At 52.0% G+C, this 21,202-nt stretch overlaps 1 protein-coding gene across 2 annotated transcripts; it reads left to right on the top strand.

The window, feature by feature from the left end:
- The first annotated feature begins 1,441 nt into the window (after positions 1-1,441).
- Positions 1,442-19,110, top strand: PIGR (polymeric immunoglobulin receptor). Of its 2 annotated transcripts, none has more exons than XM_069459684.1 (11): positions 1,442-1,594; positions 7,947-8,042; positions 9,054-9,398; positions 10,741-11,397; positions 12,639-12,971; positions 13,538-13,861; positions 14,821-15,001; positions 15,395-15,516; positions 16,163-16,294; positions 16,414-16,472; positions 17,549-19,109. In XM_069459684.1, the coding sequence occupies exons 2-11, from the start codon at positions 8,000-8,002 to the stop codon at positions 17,642-17,644; spliced, it is 2,292 nt and encodes a 763-aa protein (XP_069315785.1). In that variant the 5' UTR covers positions 1,442-1,594; positions 7,947-7,999; the 3' UTR covers positions 17,645-19,109. The 2 variants fall into 2 exon arrangements, with proteins under 2 accessions (XP_069315785.1, XP_069315786.1); XM_069459685.1 differs by lacking the exon at positions 1,442-1,594 and adding an exon at positions 6,127-6,221 and having other exon boundaries at positions 17,549-19,110.
- Positions 19,111-21,202: the final 2,092 nt, after the last annotated feature.

The raw sequence follows: 21,202 nt of genomic DNA on the forward strand, positions 1-21,202 counted from the left end.
CCACAGACCTCGCAAGAAGACCAGGGACAAAGGCCCACTGACCAGGCAGGACAAGTTATACATCTCAGTAGACAAAACTCTTTCCTTCTGGAGCCAACATAGCACCATGACAAAGCAAGACCAAAACAATGGGTCGCTCCTACTCACTGCCCCAACAGTGACGCTGGCCACCCCTCCCCCGTGACCACTCTCCCAAGCCATAAGCACGAGAGGAGAGCAGGGCGTCCAAAAGGAAGGAAAACCCAGAATGTGACTGAATTTTAAATCCCGAGTGAAGTCACTGAGATATCATTGAAATAGACTGAGTTTGCCTGGAAGTGCCTGGTAATGGTTTTTCTTACATCAGTCAGGTGATGGGTTTAAGGTCTGGAATTAAGCTTCATAATAGAAAACATGTTTTCTTTTTTGACCATCCAAATCTGTCGCTGTGGATCAACACCCCCGAGTGAGCGAGTGACTACGTAAATTAAGACCAGGGCTGTGAGTGCCTCGTGTTTCTCCAGGGCTCCACTTCTCATTTTCTCCTTCCTCTCCTGGGATTTGCCTGTAGGGCTCTGTAGGGAAGGCCTGGGTCAGCCCCGCACGGGTAGGATGGGGCCGGGGCTGTGGTGAGGGAAGCGGGGTGTGTGTGTGTGCGTGAGTGCTTGTTGGGGTGGGCTTCACTTGGGTAACACGGGACCGTCATGATCCTTTGGAGAGCACCTGGGAGTCACATCCTGGGAGACCACCGTGGACTAACCAGGCAGGAAAGAGGTTGCCCCTCCAGCTCAGCAGGTCGGTACCCTCCTCGCTGTGGGGCTGAGCCAGGGCCTTAACAAAACTCTGAGGTCGGCCCTTTTCGGGGGAGCCCAGAAGCACCAGGGTCTTTAATTACTCCAGGGAGTGAAAAGGGAAGAGCCACGGTCCCCCCGGTTCTTGGAAACTCTGCCTGCTGGTTTCTGGAAGCTCTGGGGCTGGTAAAAGGGGCTTTGCAGAAGGTGTGTAAAGGGTGGGCCTAGTCCGGGCTAAATATCCTGGGGGTTGGAGGGGTTCCCGAGTGATTAGGATGTGAGACCAATGACTAAGCCATTTGTGCCACCCGTCGAATGCTGTCAACTTCATATCAAGCACTGGGCCAGGCGTTTTACACCCCATATCTGGCTATATCCTCTACCTGCAGATTTGGCATTACTATCCCTCTTTTCCAGCTTAAAAAAAAAGTGAAGGGGACTTGCCTAAGGTCTCGCAGCTAGAAAGTGACAGGACAGGATCTTCCCTGTTGACGCTCTGTCCTGCACCCCGCAGCTGCCATGACGGAGGATTCCCAAGGAACAGAGTCTTCCCAAGGTCAAAGGAGAGCACATGGAGCCAGCCAGGAAAGCCAAATGAAAGGACAGCAGGAGACCTGGGGGAGTCACGTGCCACCGGCTGGCCATGCTGCCTGTGGGAGAGTGGCCCTTTAAGAGCTCAGGTGTGGGTCAAGCACTGAGCAGACTTTCAGTTTTGGCAGAAGCATCCAGTGCCCTGCTGGCAGCTTCCTGAGAGGCAGGGGTTACAGACCGGCTGCCCCTGAAACGGGATCAGCGGATCAGCGGGAGAGAAGGAAGTGGCTGAAGTAAGTGTGACCGGTCTGGGATCCCCGGGCGGGACGGGGACGGGATGCTACCTGGGAAGGGCCCCGGGCATGGTGGCTCTGGCAATCCCCTAAGTTCCCAACTCCCAGTCTCGCAGACAGTGGGGTGACGGGGACGGGGGGCAGGCCGTGTGACCGTGAGTGGTGGGGAGTGGAGGCACGTACGCCGGTGGGACAAGGAAGGACACGGTGTGTGGAAGCCCCCACCCCTTCTGCAAAATATCAGCAGTGGGAAGGAACATCTGTGGTCAGAGTATGTAGCTCTTCTCTTTAAGCTTGGTCCCCAAATGCCCTGACTCCTCCACAGTTCATTAACTGTGTGGCCTTAGGCAAGCCACCTCATCTCTCTGAGACCATTTCTCGATCTGTAAAACAGGGGCATAAATAACACCCATGAGAAAACATGTGTGAAACAGCTTTGTAACCTCTACCGTGACATAGGGATTATTCGGTATTTTCACTTTAGCCCAGTTACTCAGGGATGTAGTGAGCACCGGACTGACCGGGATTCGGAGGATGCGAGAACGGGCTGTGCAGCAGGTCCTCATCCAGTGCTTGGGGTTTCTTCCTCCCGACTTCTGGCCAGGGCATGTTCAGCCCCTTTTTCTGGGCTTCTAAGAGGCTCTGAAATCCTTTCCAGTTTCAACCCAGCTTTGCTCCAGCAGATTCCTGCCACCTGCTACATCAATGTGTATCATCATGTCATCCTGCCCATGCTACAGGCAGGAAAAATGAGGTCCTCACAGGGTCACTGAGAAAGGCGGGCAGAGCCACCCAGGCACAGGCAGCATCCCCAACTCCGGATGCTTCTCCTGGCTGTGCAGCCAGGAAGCCTCAGACATGGCCCTCCCCTCCCCTTGCCCATTCCGACAGCACCCCAAGCCAGCTGGGGGACCTTCTGCACAGGGGCAGCAGCTGGTTAAGCTCCATCTCCAGCCTCCAGTCCCCTTTGTGCAAGTGCCACAGTGCCTAGGGCCACCCAAGCTGCTCACGTTTTGCAGACAACTTTGCCATCAGTCCCTCCCTTCCCCAGGGGAATTACAGGTTCCTTAACCTCTGGATAGAGGATGTGCCACACTCAGGGGTTTGGGTAGAAGGGAGCTATCTGTGGCAGGATGTAGAGGGTCTTCCCAAAGCCAGAGCTGGAATTCTCTATCCATCCTTCTCCCTGCCCCTGCATGGGGTGATGTAGCGGGAAGAACACTGAACCAGGAGTCAGGAAATCAGCTCGGTCTGCCTGTCTCTTAGCACCTCCAGACCTCTGTGGTTTTAGTTTATAAAAGTGGGATCCCACAGGCTTCTGTTGAGTAAATCCACTAACCCAGACTTCCACCGTGTCATCTCATTCCCACCTGGTACAGACCCGGGAGGTAGGCAGAGTACGTATTGTGATAACATTTTATAGTTGCGGAAACTAAGACTTTGAGTTTATGTGAGTGATGCAAAGTTACCCAGTGAGTATGAATGACATTTGGGTACAGCTATTTTGATATGGTCATAAGGACATTTTGATATCACCTAAAAAATTACCTAACTTTAAAAAATTTTTTATTACTCATGCACCGTGCTCAACAGAGACCCTCATCTATGTCTTGCCCTCTCCCTGGGTGGGCTGGGGTCCCCAGGTCACTGGCATTGACCCAATGTGACGGAGTAGAAAGGGGCTTTGGCGTCAACGTGCCTGGTTATAGGATATGAAGGTAACACCCCCTATGCATGGTAGGTGTTAAATAAATAGCAGCTAATATTTTTCAGGAAGAAATTTCTCTATTGGCACATACCTCTCAGTCCTCTTCACAGGAACTGCCTTTTCTGTGAAAGGTGGAGAGGAGAGAACTGAACTCATTCTTCCCTCTAATGTTGGATGTCCTGCCCCTTCCTCTCCCGGCAAGACTTTATGTTTTTATTTATTTATTTATTTATTTTTTTGCTTTCTTTCTTTCTTTTTTTTTTTTTTTATTTCAGCATATTATGGGGGTACAAAAGTTTAGGTTAGTGGCCATGAGCCTATGCCCTTGATCCAGAATCCCATCTCAGCCCTTTAGCAGCTGTGCAACCTTGGGCAAATTTCTTACCTCTCTGAACCTCAATGATTACACCTGAACAATGGGCTATCCTACCTCATGGGCTGGCTGGGAAGGTTAAACACATGTAAAGCACTTGGAAAGAACTCGGTGTATGTTCTTCTGACCCAGCACACAGTGCATGCCTCCTCCCAGCAATGGTCCCACCTGAAGAGCTCACTCCCAGTCTTCAGAGGCCACCCAGCAAGCAGGCTTCTATTCTCCCCTCACTCTGTGATAGGAACAAAAGAGAAGACTGTGTTGATTTTAGAGAGGGGAGGACAAAGGAACTAACATTTCCTCTGACACCATCCTAAGGCCTTTACATATGTTGTTTCATTTCATCTCTATACTGGGTACGATTATCTCCAGCTTACAGATGAGGCACTGCAGGTTCCAAAGAGTTTGAATGACTTGCCCCCAAACACACAGCCACCCAGTGAGAGAGCTGATAGCCAGGCTGAGGGGTCAATGCTCTGTGCCACTCTCAGTCAAGTGCACAGACCCCTACCCTGCTGTGCTTGAGAGTAATTGCTCAGTTGAAAAGTTGAGATGCACTTTATGCTATTTAAGGAGTTTCCATATCACTGTTCCATTATCCCACTCCATAGTCCCTCATCCTGCACTAGCTCTTCAGGCTAGGAGAGTCAGGGACTATTATGCCCATTTTACAGACATGGGAGCTAAGCCAGCATATTCTGCCCAAGGGGTAGAGCTCCCCCTGCAGCCCAGGGCAGAGCAGGATGCGGGAGCCCAGGTTCTCTTCCATCCTCACGGCTCCTCCTCATGCAGCTATTTCCAAGCTTACTCTAGTCTATGCTCGGGCCCTCCACCCACGGGAGATGAGAGTGACAGTCCCCAGTGGAGTCGGGCAGTGTCTCTCCTGCAAGTAGGGGAAGGAGCTGTTCTGTCCAGGCCAAGGAAAGCCCCCTCCCCAGCCAGGCCAGCCAATTCCAACTCCTGAACTCCAGATCTTCCTGCTCCTCCAAGTTCATGCTCATAGACTGTCAGAAGCTGCTGACTTAGCTTCAAGTCTCCTTAGCAAATGCTCTCTGTCCCCTCTGAAGCCCCTGGGGGCTGACGGACTCACCGTCTCTTGGTACCAAAGAGATAAAACGACCAGAATGGCTGCAAGGTTACCAGGCCACGTGGCTCATCAGAAGCCAAGCCAAGACCAGGGTCCAGGAGATCCTTCTTCCTCTGAAAAAGGAAGAAACCTGAGATTGGATGGACAAAGGTCTGGACTCTGGGCCATAAGAGCTGAAGCACAGTCACTTCAACTGAAGAGGAGCTAGTTAAGTTAATTTTATAAGAAGACAGACTCTATTCTCCAGCACAGCCTATACCCCGCCCCCAATCCATGATCATGGGGATATATGTTATAAATATATTGGGGCTCTAACTTAGTAAACTGAGAATGATCTAGCATATCCCAGCCTCACAAGTGAAAAAACAACTAACTCCTAGTTTAAGAAGCAGAAAAGGTGTCTTCATGCATGATATACTAGCATATATAACAGATATATATATAACAGAGATAATGGGGTACTGATCTCAAATTCCAATTCTGCTGTGGGTCTTGGTGCCAAGCATCTCTCTAACCCTTAGAGTTCCCACCTGTAATATGAGGACAATAACATCTACCTCTTGGGTTGCTGTGCTAATGAATGAAATCACATAAAAAAAGAACCTGGCAAAGCATCTGGCACATAGCAGGTGCCCCTAAAATGTTATGATCTTTTCTGCCTTCCTTAAGTAAATCTTTCAAATCAAGCTCCAGTCAACTTGGAACTGGAGCCCCCCCTGAGACTTGAATCCCTTGGGTTTGGGGAGAAAGTCTGGTTTTGAGAGGAAGGGGTCTCTTAGGATTCTCAAATCACAGGGTCCTTTCAGCTGCTACCAGAGAAATTGTGCTTCAAGTTTTAGCTTCGGGCAAAGAAGAGTTCCTGAGAGCGTGGGGGTCTTCTTCTGCCCATCATCTCCCCTGGGACTGACCGTGCATGTTCTTGCCAAGGTCACCCTCTGCCAGATTGGCCCCTCCAGCTGTGCACACTGATGCTCTTAACCTGGCTTGAGACTGTGCAAAGGGTAATGGGTCCACGCACATGTCCCCCCTCTATGTGGACAAGCAGAGCCAACCACACATGCCACGGAATGAGAAGTCTGAGATGAAAGTCAGGACTGTCACCTTGGAACACCTGGCATCTGACTCTGTAACCCAGGGCAAGTCACTTTACCGATCCAGAGAAGGGGCTTCATCCCCCAGTTCAGCCCATGGGAAGAGCCCCCCCCCCCAACCTCCTGTCTCACAGAGATATTAGGAAGCTTGCTTATCTAGAGGTGAGGACAGGGACAAGAAGCAAGGATAGCCACTGCTGGGTTGGGCTCTTCAAAGCAGGCGTGTTTTGTCTTCCCACCTGTGACTGCACCCACCCAGGGCCAGCACAAGCGGTAGACTCCCCAGGACTTCGCAGCCAGCCCATCTCAACTGTTGCAGAGAAGACAGATTTCCCAGCCTGCTGGAAGCTGCTGCGGTGCCCACTCAGGTGATACCCCGTCTAGGGTCCCTTGAGTGCATTCATGGTGGGGCTAACTGGCATTTGGCTAAGGCCCCACTCCGGGGGTTAATCATTGTCCTGGTGAGAAAAACCTAGGGCAATTAACCAGACTCAAGAGAGCCTGGAAGTTGCCATCTGACACCCCTATCTCTCCCTACCCCCTCCACTTATACACTTCCAGAGAACCGGAGAACAGAATACCTTTATCTCCACAAGGAAATAAAACGGTTCTTTGCTGGGAAATCCCCCTGCAGAAAAGAAATCACCAAGATAAACAACTCTATTGCCCTTGGCTCAGGCCATCGAGGGAGGCTCTGGGAGCAGGAGCGGATGCCTGGAGTCCTTATCTTTATGGGCCTGATTACAGGTTCACACTCTCTTTGTCAAGTCTACTCCAAAGTTTAAAGTGTGTCAAAGTCTGTGGGAGAGTGGGGACCCCTCTCTCCTCCTCTCCTCCCCTCTAGGCTGTAGTTTGGGTTCTGAAGACAGCTGCTATCAGGCCGGGCCCTGGGGCCCCCAAGCCTCCCCCGCCCTGGGCTGTGTCCGGGGTGGTGACAAACCCCACTGGGCTGCACCCTCTGAGGGGTCTTATCTTAGATTCTCCATCGCTGTCTGTCCGGCCTCAGCAGGCAGGACTCATAAGACTACATAGTACCTACGTTTTTTAACCCTGACCCCATAACCAAGTAGCTGGGAAACCTGGGGCCTATTATGTAGCCAAAGTTATCTCAAAATGTCTCCAGATCTCAATTTTCTTATCCATAAAAATGGTCGTGATTGTATCCATTTATCTTATTTCAAGGGAAGTTATAAAACTCAGATAAACTAGGGTAAACGACAGGGCTCTGATAAGAAGCCGGGCTCTGCAGGTAACAGGAGCCAGCCTAGGTGTGAGCGTTCTGTCGTGGTTGAGGTGGGCACGGACGGCACAGTGGAAAAGTTGAGAACGTGGACTTTGGAGTCAGACGAAGCTGGGCTCAAATCATCCGCCACCCCCGCTCTGCCCACCCCCAACACCACACACTGAACCCCTGTGTGACGTTGAGGAAAGTACTTAAGTTTTAAGCTCTCGTTTCTTCTGATGCAAAATGTGGATAAGAATACCCACCTCATAGGGTTGATACCAAGTTCAAAGGAGATAACACACGTAAACTATTTGACACAGTGCCTGGGACAGGGTAAGAGAGCAACTGGTGGGGTTATGAGCATTCTCATCACACTTACAACCTCAGTGATCATTAGATCTCCTCCGTGGGTCTCAGTTTCCCCATCTGAACACATCATGAAATATGTCAGCCGCTCCAGGGGTGTAGGGAGGGCAGGGGTGCAGGAAGGGCAGCTGAAACAGAAAGATGGGGTCACATATTGGCAGTAACCCACCATCCAGAGAGCCACTTCTGAGGTCTTACAGTGTGCCTGGGACCGCGACCCCTGGGCAGGGATGTAGAACAAATGACACTGATGTCCCTACCCTGAGGGAGCCCGCAGCTCAGTTGAGAAGACAAAAGCTGCCTGTGAGTACCGAGGAGCAGTAAGTGCTGTAGGATGACGGGACACTGAGCCATCACAGGAGACGTGGAGCCACTTATTCGCTCAACAGGATTCATGTCAGTTGCTGGAGACACGAAGCCAAACCGATGTCACCGAAACTCTAAGGTCAGCTAGTCTTAGAAGACAGAGGAGCTTCAATTCCTTGTGGTTATTGTCTTTCAGCGTCTCACAAGAAGTCAGCCTGGGCAGCACAGTCCCCTCAGGAGCCACCAGCAATGACGCTCTTCTTGCTCGCCTGCCTGCTGGCTGCCTTTCCAGGTGCGTCTGCCCGCTGCCAACTCGGCAGGGCTCTACCCCCTCATGCCAGCCCCCTCCAGGGTCCAGTTCCCTGGGGACACTGAAACCAGACTCATCCCAAAGGGTGTCCCTCTCAGAAGGCGTGCTCCCTTGAGGGGGAGTTACACAGACAATGCAGAAAGGCCATGTCTGAAAATAGGTGGGTGAGCATTGGTAGTCAGGGCCAGGGATGGTGATTTCTAACCGCAAGGCCAGCGGTCTGAGGAAGGATCTTCTCTGGAAATAAAAACGCAGTCTGGGCAGTATAGTGAGACCCTGTCTCACTAAAAAGAAAGAAAGAAAGAAAAATAAAATAAAATAAAATAAACTAGACCAGCATGAGCAAGAATGAGATCCAGTCATTTGCTAAAAATAGAAAAATTAGTCAGGCATTGTGGTGCTCCTGTAGTCCCAGCTACTCGGGAGGCTGAGGCAGGAGGATCGCTGAGCCCAGGAGTTTGAGGCTGCAGTGAGCTATGATGATGCCACTGCACTCCGGCCTGGGTGACAGGCGGAGACTTCATCTCTACAAAAATAAAATAAAAAGACCTTGACCTCCAACCAAGCATCTCTATGACTTGCTATGGAATTTGGGGGAAATCTCTCATCCTTCCTTGCTCTTAATATTTTTATCTGGGAAAAAAAGAAAATCATCTCTACAAAGTGTTTTTAGAAATATAAGGGAATAACAGATAATACCCTAAAAAATTGGCGTTTTTTTTTTAAAGAAACGAGGGATATCATAAGTTTGTCATTCCATCGTCCTTAAAATGTTTATCATTAATGCATCACAATTAGAATTTAATGATGATTAAAGCAATCATTTCACCCAGGCACAGCAATTTTCCAGTTGTAGCATATGGAAAACCGTCCACAGAGGGCCTGGGTGTCAGGGAGACAATCGCGCCTCCCCGGGGCGGGCTGTCTAGATTTCCTTCGGCAGGCTTTGCCTCCCACGGGCCTCAGAAAGCCTCTGTCTTCTATTCCCCACAGTGGTCTCCATGAAGAGTCCCATATTTGGTCCCCAGGAGGTGAGTAGTGTGGAAGGTAACTCAGTGTCCATCACGTGCTTCTACCCACCCACCTCTGTCAACCGGCACACCCGGAAGTACTGGTGCCGGCAGGGAGCCAGTGGCCGCTGCACAACCTTCATCTCCTCGGAGGGCTACGTCTCCAGCGACTACGTGGGCAGAGCCAGCCTCACTAACTTCCCGGAGAACGGCACATTTGTGGTGGACATTGCCCAACTATCCCAGAATGACTCTGGGCGCTACAAATGTGGCCTGGGCCTCAACAACCGAGGCCTGTCCTTTGACGTCAGCCTGGAGGTCAGCCAGGGTAAGGATCCAGGCTCCTTGGACTTCAGGGGGAAAGGCAGAAGGAAATCATCTTGGGTGCACGGGAGGGCTTGAGGTAGAACGTCCCGACAGGGAAGGGTGTCCTGACAAGGGGTCGGAAGGTGGCTCCTCCCTCCCCAGGCAAAGACTTTTTAAAATAGGACATGGGAACAAGACAGGAGAGGCCAGTTGGAGGCAGTGGGTAAACCTTTCTGGGTCTTCCTTCTTAGGGCTTTACTGAAGCTCTAGCTTAGGAGGACAACTTCTCCTGTGTTTGTTACATGTAGGAAGGGAGGTCTATGAGCCTAAGGAGACAGAAAAGGCAGGGAGACATTTCTAGGGATCCGTAAATTCCTACCATTGACACACCTTTAGATCAAGTCTTGGACTATCAGAAGGCATCTTTAAAAATGCACATCTTTTTAGCCCATCAGCACTATCAGCATAAATTAGATTATCAGTTCTTGACCAAAGATCAGGATCCTAAAGGTCTGACCTGGATGAGTCAGTGAAAAGGCCTGTTCTAATTGAAGAAGGAGAAAGGGGAGAAAGCTCTTTCTGACAAGGATATAGCAACGAGGGCATTTTAGATAGTCATGGGCAACTTAAAAGAGAAGGAAGTCTTAAGGGAGGAAATTTGGAGGGACTCCCAAAGATATGTTTTGCTCCTTTGGGATATGCATACTATTATCTGTGGACTAAATGAAGAGGTCATTCGGGTGGTGGTGGAGATTCATAAAACCACAGAATCTTAAGAGCTGAAGAGAGCTTAGAGTTCACTCTACTTGGATGTCTAGAAGAACATTGTGGACGATGGGTATGCAGCTATGTTCCAGAAACTTACTGCATCGCAAAATAGCCCATTCCATGTCTGGACTTGTAACTTTTCGAAAATTCTATTGCAATACATTGAAATCCACCACCCTGTACTTATATTCGTTCTATGCATTTCAACACCCGTGAATTTGGAAACCTACTACATATAGGCATTGTGCTTGTCACAGCAGGGGAGTCACACATGAGAAAAACACGTCTCTGCCCTCAAGGAACTTCCAGTCCATGGAGAACATAATTAACCATATGCTAGACTGGATGTAGTAAGTGAAGCAGACATAGGTACTAAGAGAGCACAGAGGAGGGAGAGATTGGCGCCAGCTGGGGGAAGTTTTCATGGAGGAGGCGGCGGTCAAGCTGGGCCTTGGGAGACATATTCTGAGAGTGCCCTCCTGGGAAAGAGGGCATTCCAAGTGTGGGCCCACCCAGACCCTCACTGGGAATAACAAATAGCTCTATGTTGCAAGAGAATGGAATCACAACTTGTCCCCCTGCTCCTCATCCTGCAGATCCTGGGCTCCTAAAAGACACTGAAGTCCACACAGTAGACGTGGGCAGAACAGTGACCATCAACTGCCCTTTCAAGTCTGCGAATGCTCAGAGTAAGAAGTCCTTGTGCAAGCAGATAGGCCAGAACTGCCTACTCATCATCGACACCAATCAGTATGTGAACTCCCAATATAGCGGCAGAATAAGCCTCACGATTCAGGGTACCAGTCAATCAGTGTTCGCCATCACCATCAAACAACTCCAGCTCAGCGATGCTGGGCTGTACGTCTGCCAGGCCGGGGATGGTTCCAGTGCGGATAAGAAGAACGTTGACCTCCAAGTGCTTAAGCCCGAGCCTGAGCTGGTTTATGGGGACCTGAGGGGCTCGGTGTCCTTTGACTGTGCCCTGGGCTCTGAGGTGGCAAATGTGGCCAAATTTCTGTGCCGGGTGAGCAAGGAGGGAAACTGCGATGTGATCATCAACACCCTGGGTACGAGGGATTCGTCCTTTGAGGGCAGGATCCTGCTCACCCCCAAGGACAAGAACGGCGAATTCAGTGTGCTGATCACAGGCCTCAGGAAGGAGGATGCCGGGCGCTACCTGTGCGGAGCCCACTCTGACGGGCTGCTGCAGGATGGCTGGCCCATCCAGGCTTGGCAGCTCTTCGTCAATGAAGGTGAGCCGGGGGAAGGGCAAGGTGGGGCAGCCGAGCAGGGGAGAGCCTCGCTCAGCTCCCGGGGTCTGTCCACCAACATCCGTCAGTCAGTCGGCAGCACCCACTCCCCACGAGCCCTGAGCTGGATGCAGCCCAGGCAGCCGAAAAGCAGGCTCTGCCTCGTGGAAGCTCCTACGGGCCCTCTGACGGCTCTCCCTGCTTAGTAAGAACAAGGAGAGCAAAGCTCCCGCTTGAAGCAAGACTTGGTAGAGTGTGCGGGTTTCATGACGGGCCTCTGTCCCCTCCTGCGGCCTGAGCAGATGGTGCCTCGTCCCTCACATTCACAGGGGGAAAAGGATTGGCTTCTCTTGCTCGCGAAGCTTTCCCGGGAAGGAAGGGCCGCGGCCCCTGCATTCTGCACACGCACATCTCTCGGGCTTATTTTTCACTCCCCACGTCTCGCTCACTCAGCTGTACGCTGGCGAGCTGTGACACGGTGGAATAATGACGTCCCTGCTCTGTCCCCCGCTGGAGCACTCTGCATGGAGCCGCCCTCAGGAGAAGCAGCAAAGCAGGACTTGCAGTTCAAAGTGTCCGTCCCTGTGACTTTTCTGTAAGGGACTCGTGTTCCCTGCACAGCGTTTCTACAGCCAGCTCTGGTCCCCACCACAGTCCCGTGCGCCCTCAGTGGCCCCGGGTTCTCTCCAGACCTCAACTGTAGCTGCTTGGGGACAGCTGTCCTTTTTGAGGTGCCCCTCAGGGTCCTCAACCATTTTTATTTTCCAAACCAGGTGTCTGTGGCAAGTGCTCAACAATTAAACTTATCTGTCACATAGTTTCCATTTTAAACCACACCATTCTAAATGTGTTTCCTTGGTTTGGAAACAATGTGTCTGGCTACTTTAGCGGGGTGAGCTAATAAATAGACAAAAACTGATGTGGCGATTTTGTAAGAAGCCAGCGGAGAAGAGCTGACATTCTCTCCTTAAACACCTTCCGTTTTCTGCCTAGAATAAGGTGAAGGGAAGGAACGAGGTATCCAGGCAGAGGGTGGAAGTCACTGGAGTCTGGTCCTGGTGGCTCCAGCCACAGGCTCTGTGACATTAGGAAAGTTCTTTCTCATTTTCTGAGAATGGCGAGGTGATTCGCCTAAACCTCGCTCTCTGCCGTGGCTGGGATCTGGGGAAGCGGCTGCCCAGGTTGTCCGAGGCTAGTCCTGTGTCGCCGCCACCCTTCCATCCCACCTCTGTCTGTGCTTCCAGAGACCACGATCCCCCGCAGCGCTTCCGTGGTGAAGGGCGTGGCAGGCGGCTCCGTGGCCGTGCTCTGCCCCTACAACCCGAAGGAAAGCAGCCTGCTCAAGTACTGGTGTCGCTGGGACGGGGCTCAGAACGGCCGCTGCCCACTGCTGGTGGAGAGTGAGGGGCTGGTGCGGGACGAATACGAGGGCCGGCTGGCGCTGCACGAGGAGCCGGGCAACGGCACCTACACCGTCATCCTCAACCAGCTCACCGCGCAGGACGCCGGCTTCTACTGGTGTCTGACCAACGGCGACATTCGCTGGAGGACCACTGTGGAGCTCAAGGTTATTGAAGGTAAGAGCTGACTTGGGGCAAGAGGGACGGGAGGAAGCCCCAAGACCTCTGCAGTCCGCAGCACAGCCCGGCCCACCTCCCTCCCCTCTCAGCCGCATCTGTGCTGATGGCACAGACCTCAGGAAGGAGCCTACCTGTCCAGAGGTCACTTTTCCGTACCTGGAAGAAGCACCCCACGCTCTTCCATATAATACACCACACATAGCACCTCCTACTATCAAAAACACTGGCCTCTTTTATGCAGTCTGTAGGCGTCAACTGAAGTCGAGCATTGAAGGTAGCTCTTTGTATGGAGTCTAGAGGAGAAGGAAGAGGAATGAAAGCAAACCGACGTCGATGTGCAAGGCTCTATGTTCTGTGATAGGCTCTGGATTGACCGTGGAGGTCATCAACAATAGTTATCACTTAAGCACATAGCTACATTTCTTGGGTATTCAGAATAATGTATTTATTTGCAGTGCTCTCCAAAGAGGAAATGTGGACAAAGGTGCCCACGATAGTCACTTCCCTACAGCATCTCCAGGTGCCAACTTCTGTGCCTATTTCTTCTTCCCTCCCTGCTCCAGGAAAACCGAACCTGAAGGTACCAGAGAATGTCACTGCTGTGCTGGGAGAGTCCCTCAAGCTGCCCTGCCACTTCCCGTGCAAATTCTACTCCCATGAAAAATACTGGTGCAAGTGGAGCAACACGGGCTGCCCGGCCCTGCCCACCGAAGACGAAGGCCCCAGCCAGGCCTTTGTGAACTGCGACCAGAACAGCCGGATCGTCTCCCTAACCCTGAACCCAGTCACCAAGGCAGACGAGGGCTGGTACTGGTGTGGGGTGAAGCAGGGCCAGCACTACGGAGAGACGGCCGCTGTCTATGTGGCAGTTGAGGAGAAGGTGCAGGGTGAGTCTCTGAGGGCCAGGCCTGGGCCCCATGGGACCTCAGAGGCAAGACTCCTCGAAGGCCCCTGCCTAAGAGCTTCTCAACCAGGCCTGGCCCGAGGTTCAGCTACAAGAAGGGGGCAGTGGGAGGGAGGGGGGAGATTTAGCCCCCACAAAGTCCATTGAGCCTTCCAAAAAGGACATCCCAAAAGAACACACAAACTAAGTCAAAAGAGTTTGCTGTTTAACCTCAGGATGAAGACAAGTCCCATAGTTGTCCCTTCAAACCAGATTGAAGTCCCTTCTATATCTAGAGATATTCTTCTATTTTTAGAACTTTCAGAGTCACTATCATACGCAATATATTCATCCTCCCTCCCTCTGCCAAAGCTCTCTCTCGAAAGAGAGCCAGATACCCTCATGTACAAGGTCTGGTCAGGAAAATTAAGTCAACTGCATCCAGTAAGTTTGCATTTCACGTCTTTTGAAAATGTCACATGAAATGCTTTGCCTGTAATGAGGCTATTTTTAGTCCCCCTGGAAGTCCTATTGTGTCTGTGTCCCCCTGGTATGGCTCACTTTGTGGGGCGGGGAGTGTGGGGGTATTGCCAGGCTACTGCCTGGGGACAGTGCTGTCACACCCAGTGCTGCAGCCAGGACGCCTGGGGCAGGGTTCCAAAGCTGTGAAAAATCTCCCCAGCCCTAAGTGAAGGGTCAGCCTTGACGCACAGCTGGGTCTATGGCAAGGAGCCTTGAAGGTGGAAATGAATTTGGCAGTAATGGGGCAGAGAGCCTCTGCGACACGCCAGAGAAGGCCCTCACTGCTCGGTTTCTGTCATCCTGGGTTCCACCCCTGCAGCCTTGAAATCTAACCCTGACCCTGTGATTCCTAGTGAAATCTACTCCTTAGACTCCTTAACCTCAAGGAGTAAGAATGCAGATAAAAGCCCATAACCCAGCCCCCGCCCTGCTCTGCTCCAGAGTCCCGCAACATCAGCCCAGAGAACGCAAATGCTGCTCCGGATGAGGAGGTGGTAGAGCCGAGGCTCAGGGAGACTGAGAACAAAGCCGTTCAGGATCCCAGGCTTTTTGCCGAGGAAGGAGTGGTGGAGGATGTGGGCGACCAAGCCGATGGGAGCAGCGCATCTGCGGATACCAGCAGGTGAGGACGGGTTCAGGGTTGTCCCCTCAGAGAACACCCTAGAGGCTGAGGACCTGAGGCTGGGCCACCAGGTCCAAGGAGGGAGGCCTGTCCACCTCTGGGACAGTAGGGGGGCAGCCCTGACAGCTCTGCTTGTGCCTGGGAGGGTCCCGTGGCACCCCCTGCCCTTCTCCCATGGCTGCGGCAGTGCGTACAATTCAGTTCAGTGTCCCAGGCCACCGTGCAGGGACGGCCCAGTCCTTGCCTTTGCCGTGTCTGGCTTCTTAGAAGAACAGAGCTAGGGAGCTGTATCAGGAGGACACAGTGTATAAACCCGGGAGGAAACTAGCCAGGCGCGTTCTGAGGCCCCCAGCGCTCCCGTCCACTGATTAACTGGCTTGCTCCTCCTTCCAGCTCTAAGGGAAAAGGCGGGAGTCACAAGGTGCTGCTCTCCACCCTGGTGCCCCTGACCCTGGTGCTGGCGCTGGGCGCTGTGGCTGTGGGGGTGGCCAGAGCCCGGCACAGGAAGAACGTGGGTAAGTCCCTGGGACGCCTCCCGCCCCCCGCCCCCAAGCCCAAGCCCGCAGTCCAGGCCCAGCTGCCCTTAGAGGAGGCTGCCATGGTCTTTTCTTTTTCATAGACCCAAACCAAAGACTCTGAGGAAGCAGCGCGGGGAATGACAAAGCCACACACACCCAAAACTTAAATTCAGTGCTGCCGTCCAGACGCTGTCTCTGGAAAGCCATTTCCCCTTGCTCAGGGTGTAAGGTCAGGGCGGCACCGCCAGGACGAGGAGACCAGGATTCGCAAGACCAGGGCTGTGACCTAGTCTGAGAAGTCACTGGCTGTGTGACTTTGGAGCGTCCCTGCCACGTGCCTCAGTTTCCTCAGGGCTCAAGACAGGAATGATAATGACCACGTCACAGAGCTGATGTGAGGGCCAAATGAGGGGCTGTGCTTTGTGGGTCACAGCGCAATAATCTAAGGTCAGGGATTGTCGTGTCTCGATTCCCCATGGCAAGGGCCTGGGGAGGAGACAGACCCTTTCCGTCTGCTGGGGCCTGGTCGGAGGTGAGCTCCCGCAGGCCCGCTCCCCTCAGCCCTCCCGCGAGAGGAGCGGCACCGCCTGGGCTCCTAGGCCCGGGGCTCTATCCCTCCACCAACTCCTCTTTCTCCCGACAGACCGGGTTTCCATTGCAAGCTACAGGACAAACATCAGCATGTCGGACTTCGAGAATTCCAGGGAATTTGGAGCCAATGACAACATGGGAGCCTCTGCAGTCACTCAGGAGACTTCCCTCGAGGGAAAGGATGGTACGTCCGTCACTCAAGGGGATGCTTAGTCCCTGGGAAAACGGAACTGGACCTGACCCCACGTCTAGGGTGGGAATAGGAAGCTATCAAGGGCTAACAAACCCCCTCTCTTTACACAGAGTTCAGCACCACCACTGAGAGCAGCATGGAAACCAAAGAACCCAAGAAGGCAAAAAGGGTGAGGATGAGGAGGGAAAACAGGGCCCCACTGTGTGGCAAAAAAATGCAGCATGAGGGACTGCAGTCAGGCATCAGGAAGAACTGCCTCAATGTGGGGAACAGAACAGGGAAGGTGGGGTAAATAGGCTTCAGGAGGACTTTTTGAGGGAGAGACGTATCTTACCGATTGTGGGGTGTTGACGTGTGGGTGAGGCTGAGGAGGGAGGTGAGTTGCATTTATAGGCTGTCAGTCTGCAGGAGGGGGCGAGACTGGGAAGTGAGGAAGGCCAGCGCATGAAAGACGCAGTCACAGGTGGGAAGATCAAATGTGCTGTGATGACGTGGGTGCTCTTCCTGAGGGGACCGTGGACCCCAAGCCACCCATCCTCCCTCGAGGGTTTGCTCAGGACCAGCCTTTCACCGGGGCCGGAAAGACATTCGCTCACAGTGGGTAGTTTGATGGTCACTGAAGCCCCTGCCCACCTCAACCAAGTGCCACACGACTTGAAATCCTACCAGACCTGCCTCTGAGTTGTATGTTACCCTCTCAGGCCTCCCGCAGGCCCGGGGGCCGGAAAAGGACCACACCTGTGCCTCTCGTCGGAGGCCCTGATGTTTTGCATCACACCCGCTTGCCCTTGAAACAGCAGAGGTCCTGGCATGCAGCACAATTAGGCGAATGAGTTAGTCCTGGAGACGGCCTTTCGGGACTTGCAGTGCCGAAAAGCACCTCTCTGGGTCAGTAGAGAAACATAGACCACCTCAGCTGACACCGGCCTAGGCCAGGCCACCTTGCCCGTGGACTGAGTGGGCACAGCTTCCGGGGACAGGCCCAGGCAACAGAGATGGTTCCACTTCGTCTGTTGGAAGGAGGTAGTGAGACAGAGGGGGATATTTTTAGAGGCTGCAACTTTCCATTTCTCAGAGTTTGTCGCTCACAGTGAGTGCGGGGGCTGGGCTGAGGACAGTGGGCCACACAGGCTTGTGTTGCTCAGGCCAAGGTCATGGATTCAGGATATTGAGAGCATCCCTCCTCCTGGCTCCACCCGCTGAGCCAACGCCCCCACCACTGACCTCAGTCCTGTTGCCCCCTAGTCATCCAAGGAGGAAGCCGAGATGGCCTACACCGCCTTCCTGCTCCAGGCCAGCAATGTGGCCGCCGAGGCCCAGGACAAGCCCAGGGAAGCCTAGGCCGTGCCGCTGACTCTCCCTCCACCTGTGACAATCACCTGCAGAATCACAATGATCCTTGGGGCCCTCACTCCAGGGGACTCCACTGCCTGCACTCACACCCACCTAGGCTTCTCCCACCTGTCCTCAGAGGCGTGCTGGTCCCCTCCTCAGTGGCATCAAAGTCTGGCCTGATTGTTCCTGCTGGGCTGGGTGGCGTGAGGCGTTCCGCCCGCAGCTTATTTCTAGTGGGAGACCCTCAGGCACAGAGAATACGGTCCTCGTGGGGCCTCCCGAAAGCAAGAGGCTTCCCACAGAGGAGCTGATTTCAGAAAGGACAGAAATTTACAGCCTCTCTGCACCCTTATTATGGGATGTCAGTGGGACTTTCCCCTCCACTCCATCCCACCCTCCCCTCCTCTCTTTCTTCTTCTTTCCTTCATTCAAAAGACGTGTTTGAATATTTACTAGAACCCAGGTGCCCTGCTAGATGCTGAGACAGACATGCCACAAACCCCGCTCACGGCACTTCTGTAAACATCACGGAAAGAACCAAAGCTCCTCTCACGGTATTTATGCTCACTGGGGCCTGAAATCCTCACCAGGTGTGCTCACCTCTGCCGTTCTTGGGAGACAGCATAAAATACCTGCAGCCCTAAGGCATTAGGGGCCGTGTATGATGGGCACAGGTAGTTATACGCACACATTCTTACCATTTCACAGGTCAGAAAATTGAGGTCCTGGGAGGTGAAACATTTTTCTCAAGGGCACCCAGTGAGAGGAGCTAGATATAGCATCTCCTGTCCTCCTGGCCGGGGGTCTCTCGAAAAGAGCCCCTGCTCCCTTGGAGGCAGAGTCTTGGAATAGAAGACGGAGGAGGGAGAAGAGAAAAATGAAATGAAGACTAATCTTTCCCAGGTCCCAGCTCAGGGAAGATGATCCTTTCTCCCTTCCTGCCACTCACATGGTCCTAAGACTAAAGAACGGCCAAACCCTCACAACCCCTCACAGTTGAGAAGTTCCAAGTAGAAGGGAAGAAAAGAAGGTGTTTGAAGGTGCCAGGAAGGGGCTGCTCTCCAAAGAGCTCAAGTTTAATGTCTTTTTCCCTCTAAATTCTGTCTTTCAACCAGCACCTACAAGCTGGCACTTGCTAATGAATCAGAAATGTGACTTAATGAATAATTAAAGACGATGATTGCCGCCGAGGAGGCTCAGGCTGCATTTGTTCCCCGTGACTCTGTCTCCCAGACGGCCCTCTCAGAGCCTTTTGCTTTGGTCCCACTTTTAGTCATCCCAGGATGTGTCTGTAAACCAAAGGCTCCCCCACCTCCAGGGCTGGTCTGAGGGGGCTAGGAGAGTGCCTAAAGGTGGAACCACGGTTACCTTCAGTAAGAGAAGAGTTTTGTGTCTACTCCAGTGGTCAAGACCCAAAGACCCAAAGTTCTCTGTTATAGAACATAATTAAGATTATTTGTAGAGGAATAGTGGAATAAACCGAAAATAGCTGTAAACAGTGCTTTTTTTTTTTTTTTTTTCTGAGACAGAATCTTGCTCTGTTACCCTGGGTAAAGTGCAGTGGCGTCATCATAGCTCACTGCACCCTCAAACTCCTGGGCTCAAGCGATCCTCCTGGCTCAGCTTTTGAGTAGCTGGGCCTACAGGCACACACTACCACACCCGGCTAATTTTTCTGTTTTTAATAGAGACGAGTCTGGCTCTTGCTCAGGCTGGTCTTGAACTCCTGAGCACAAGTGATCCTCCCACCTCAGCCTTCCAGCATGCTGGGATTACAGGTGTGAGCCATCGCACCTGGGCAGCCAGTACTCTTCTTGAGCATTAAAAAAGAATAACAACCTTGGTAAAGCATAAATGGAATACTTAACCCTGATCTCATAGTTTTCTGTGGTACCCTCCAAGATCAAGAGGCTGCTAAACAAAACAGAGGTAACCAAATGAATAAACTCTTTCTACAAGATTACCAACTAGAAGCTAGTTAAATGATAACTTAGGTTTTAGACTGGTTGAATCCAAAGTCTCTTTTGTGGACAGTGATTAGATAAAGGGTCTATTGAGATCATGCCCAGGTTCTGGCACTAAACCATGTCACATCCTCTAAGGAATGTCCACACTGCCCACTGGCAGCTTGCTCCCCTGTCTCATCTCTAGACCCTTCCACAGGGCCTGCGTGTGGAGAGTTCTCTCTGGGAGAGAGGTCTCCCCAGGGTGCCACCCTGCCTGATGTGAACCTTCGCTCCCACCCGGGTCTTGAACATAATGCCTTGGTTGCCGTGTGCTTCCCAAGCCTGCCCCTGCCTAGGACTCAGACTCCAGTCCTCCTCTGGTCTCCCCTGCAGCCCACCAACCCCAGTGCCCAGTCCCAATTCTCAGGCACAACATGGTCAGAGCCTGGGCTCCTCCCCAGCCAGGAGAGGCGGTCATCAGGAATGTTCATTTCTCTCTTCTCTGTGATGGGGATGTGTGTCTAGCTTCTCATGCAATGACAGCAAATCATTCCAGGAGAAGCAAACTTACAACGTGTGTCAGAACCTACCACAGTTTCACCCCCCAGGAAGCTGCTCTCTGACCTACCAAAGGGCCGCGCCTATGGTAGCGGATTAAGGTGCAACTTCCGTGTGAATGCCAATGACCAGCAAGCTGATCCTGAGCTCGTGTAGCCTATGCCGGTCCCTAGAATCACCAGCCAAGAGATGTCACTAATGGCACAGGCACCTTACGTTATTCCTAATGGATAAAGGAAGTATAATAACGTACTGCCCAAAGTCCACCTGTTCCTTATGCAGTAAGAAACCCTTTTAAAGAAGAAAGCTGGTCCACAGGTTCCAGGTGGACATGAATTTCAGGGGGACACTATTCAGCCAGTACAGGGGAGTAACAAGCAACTGTAGCATTGACGATGATAAACGAATAACAATGCTCAGCAGCCAGCAAGCATTCAGGGAACTACTTAAACGTTTGATGGCAAGGAAATCTTCCCCAAGTTCTTAAATTATCTCGATTTTTTTTTTCTCTTTAAAAGCCCATTATGTAACTATATGGCCATAGATTAATAAGACCCAACTGTGGTTAGGAATATGTTTATAGCAATTGATTTTGTTTTATAGAGCTTAAAGAAGGATCTCTAATTTGTTCAAGACTTTTCCAAAGGCTCACGACTGAGTATCTCTCCTAAGACTATTAAACAGCAGAGAGAGGAACTGACCATGCTCTGGTCTATGAAGCTGGTCCCCAAGGCAGAGAAACAAGTTGAATTTTCCACCCCACCCCCGCCTCCATAAAATGATTAACTCTACGAGGGGAGTCTCTGCAATAAAAATAGTCTAGGTTTTTGCTGATAAATCGCATTAAAGTTCATCCCAAATTCCCACATATTTGGGGTTTTAACCTTAGAACACCAACAGGAATATGGCCATATTCAGGAAAGAAATCTTAGTCATCAAAGTTCTGCCATTTCTTGTAGAAGAAAATCATAAGCAGGCTTATCGTAAAGGTTAATGCTTCTAAGGCCCCGCTGATCCCAGCTGAAAACTCTGGTGGGCAGTCACTCCAACCACCGGGTCC

Source organism: Eulemur rufifrons, chromosome 27 (assembly GCF_041146395.1).
Source record: "Eulemur rufifrons isolate Redbay chromosome 27, OSU_ERuf_1, whole genome shotgun sequence".
Lineage (NCBI taxonomy): Eukaryota > Metazoa > Chordata > Mammalia > Primates > Lemuridae > Eulemur > Eulemur rufifrons.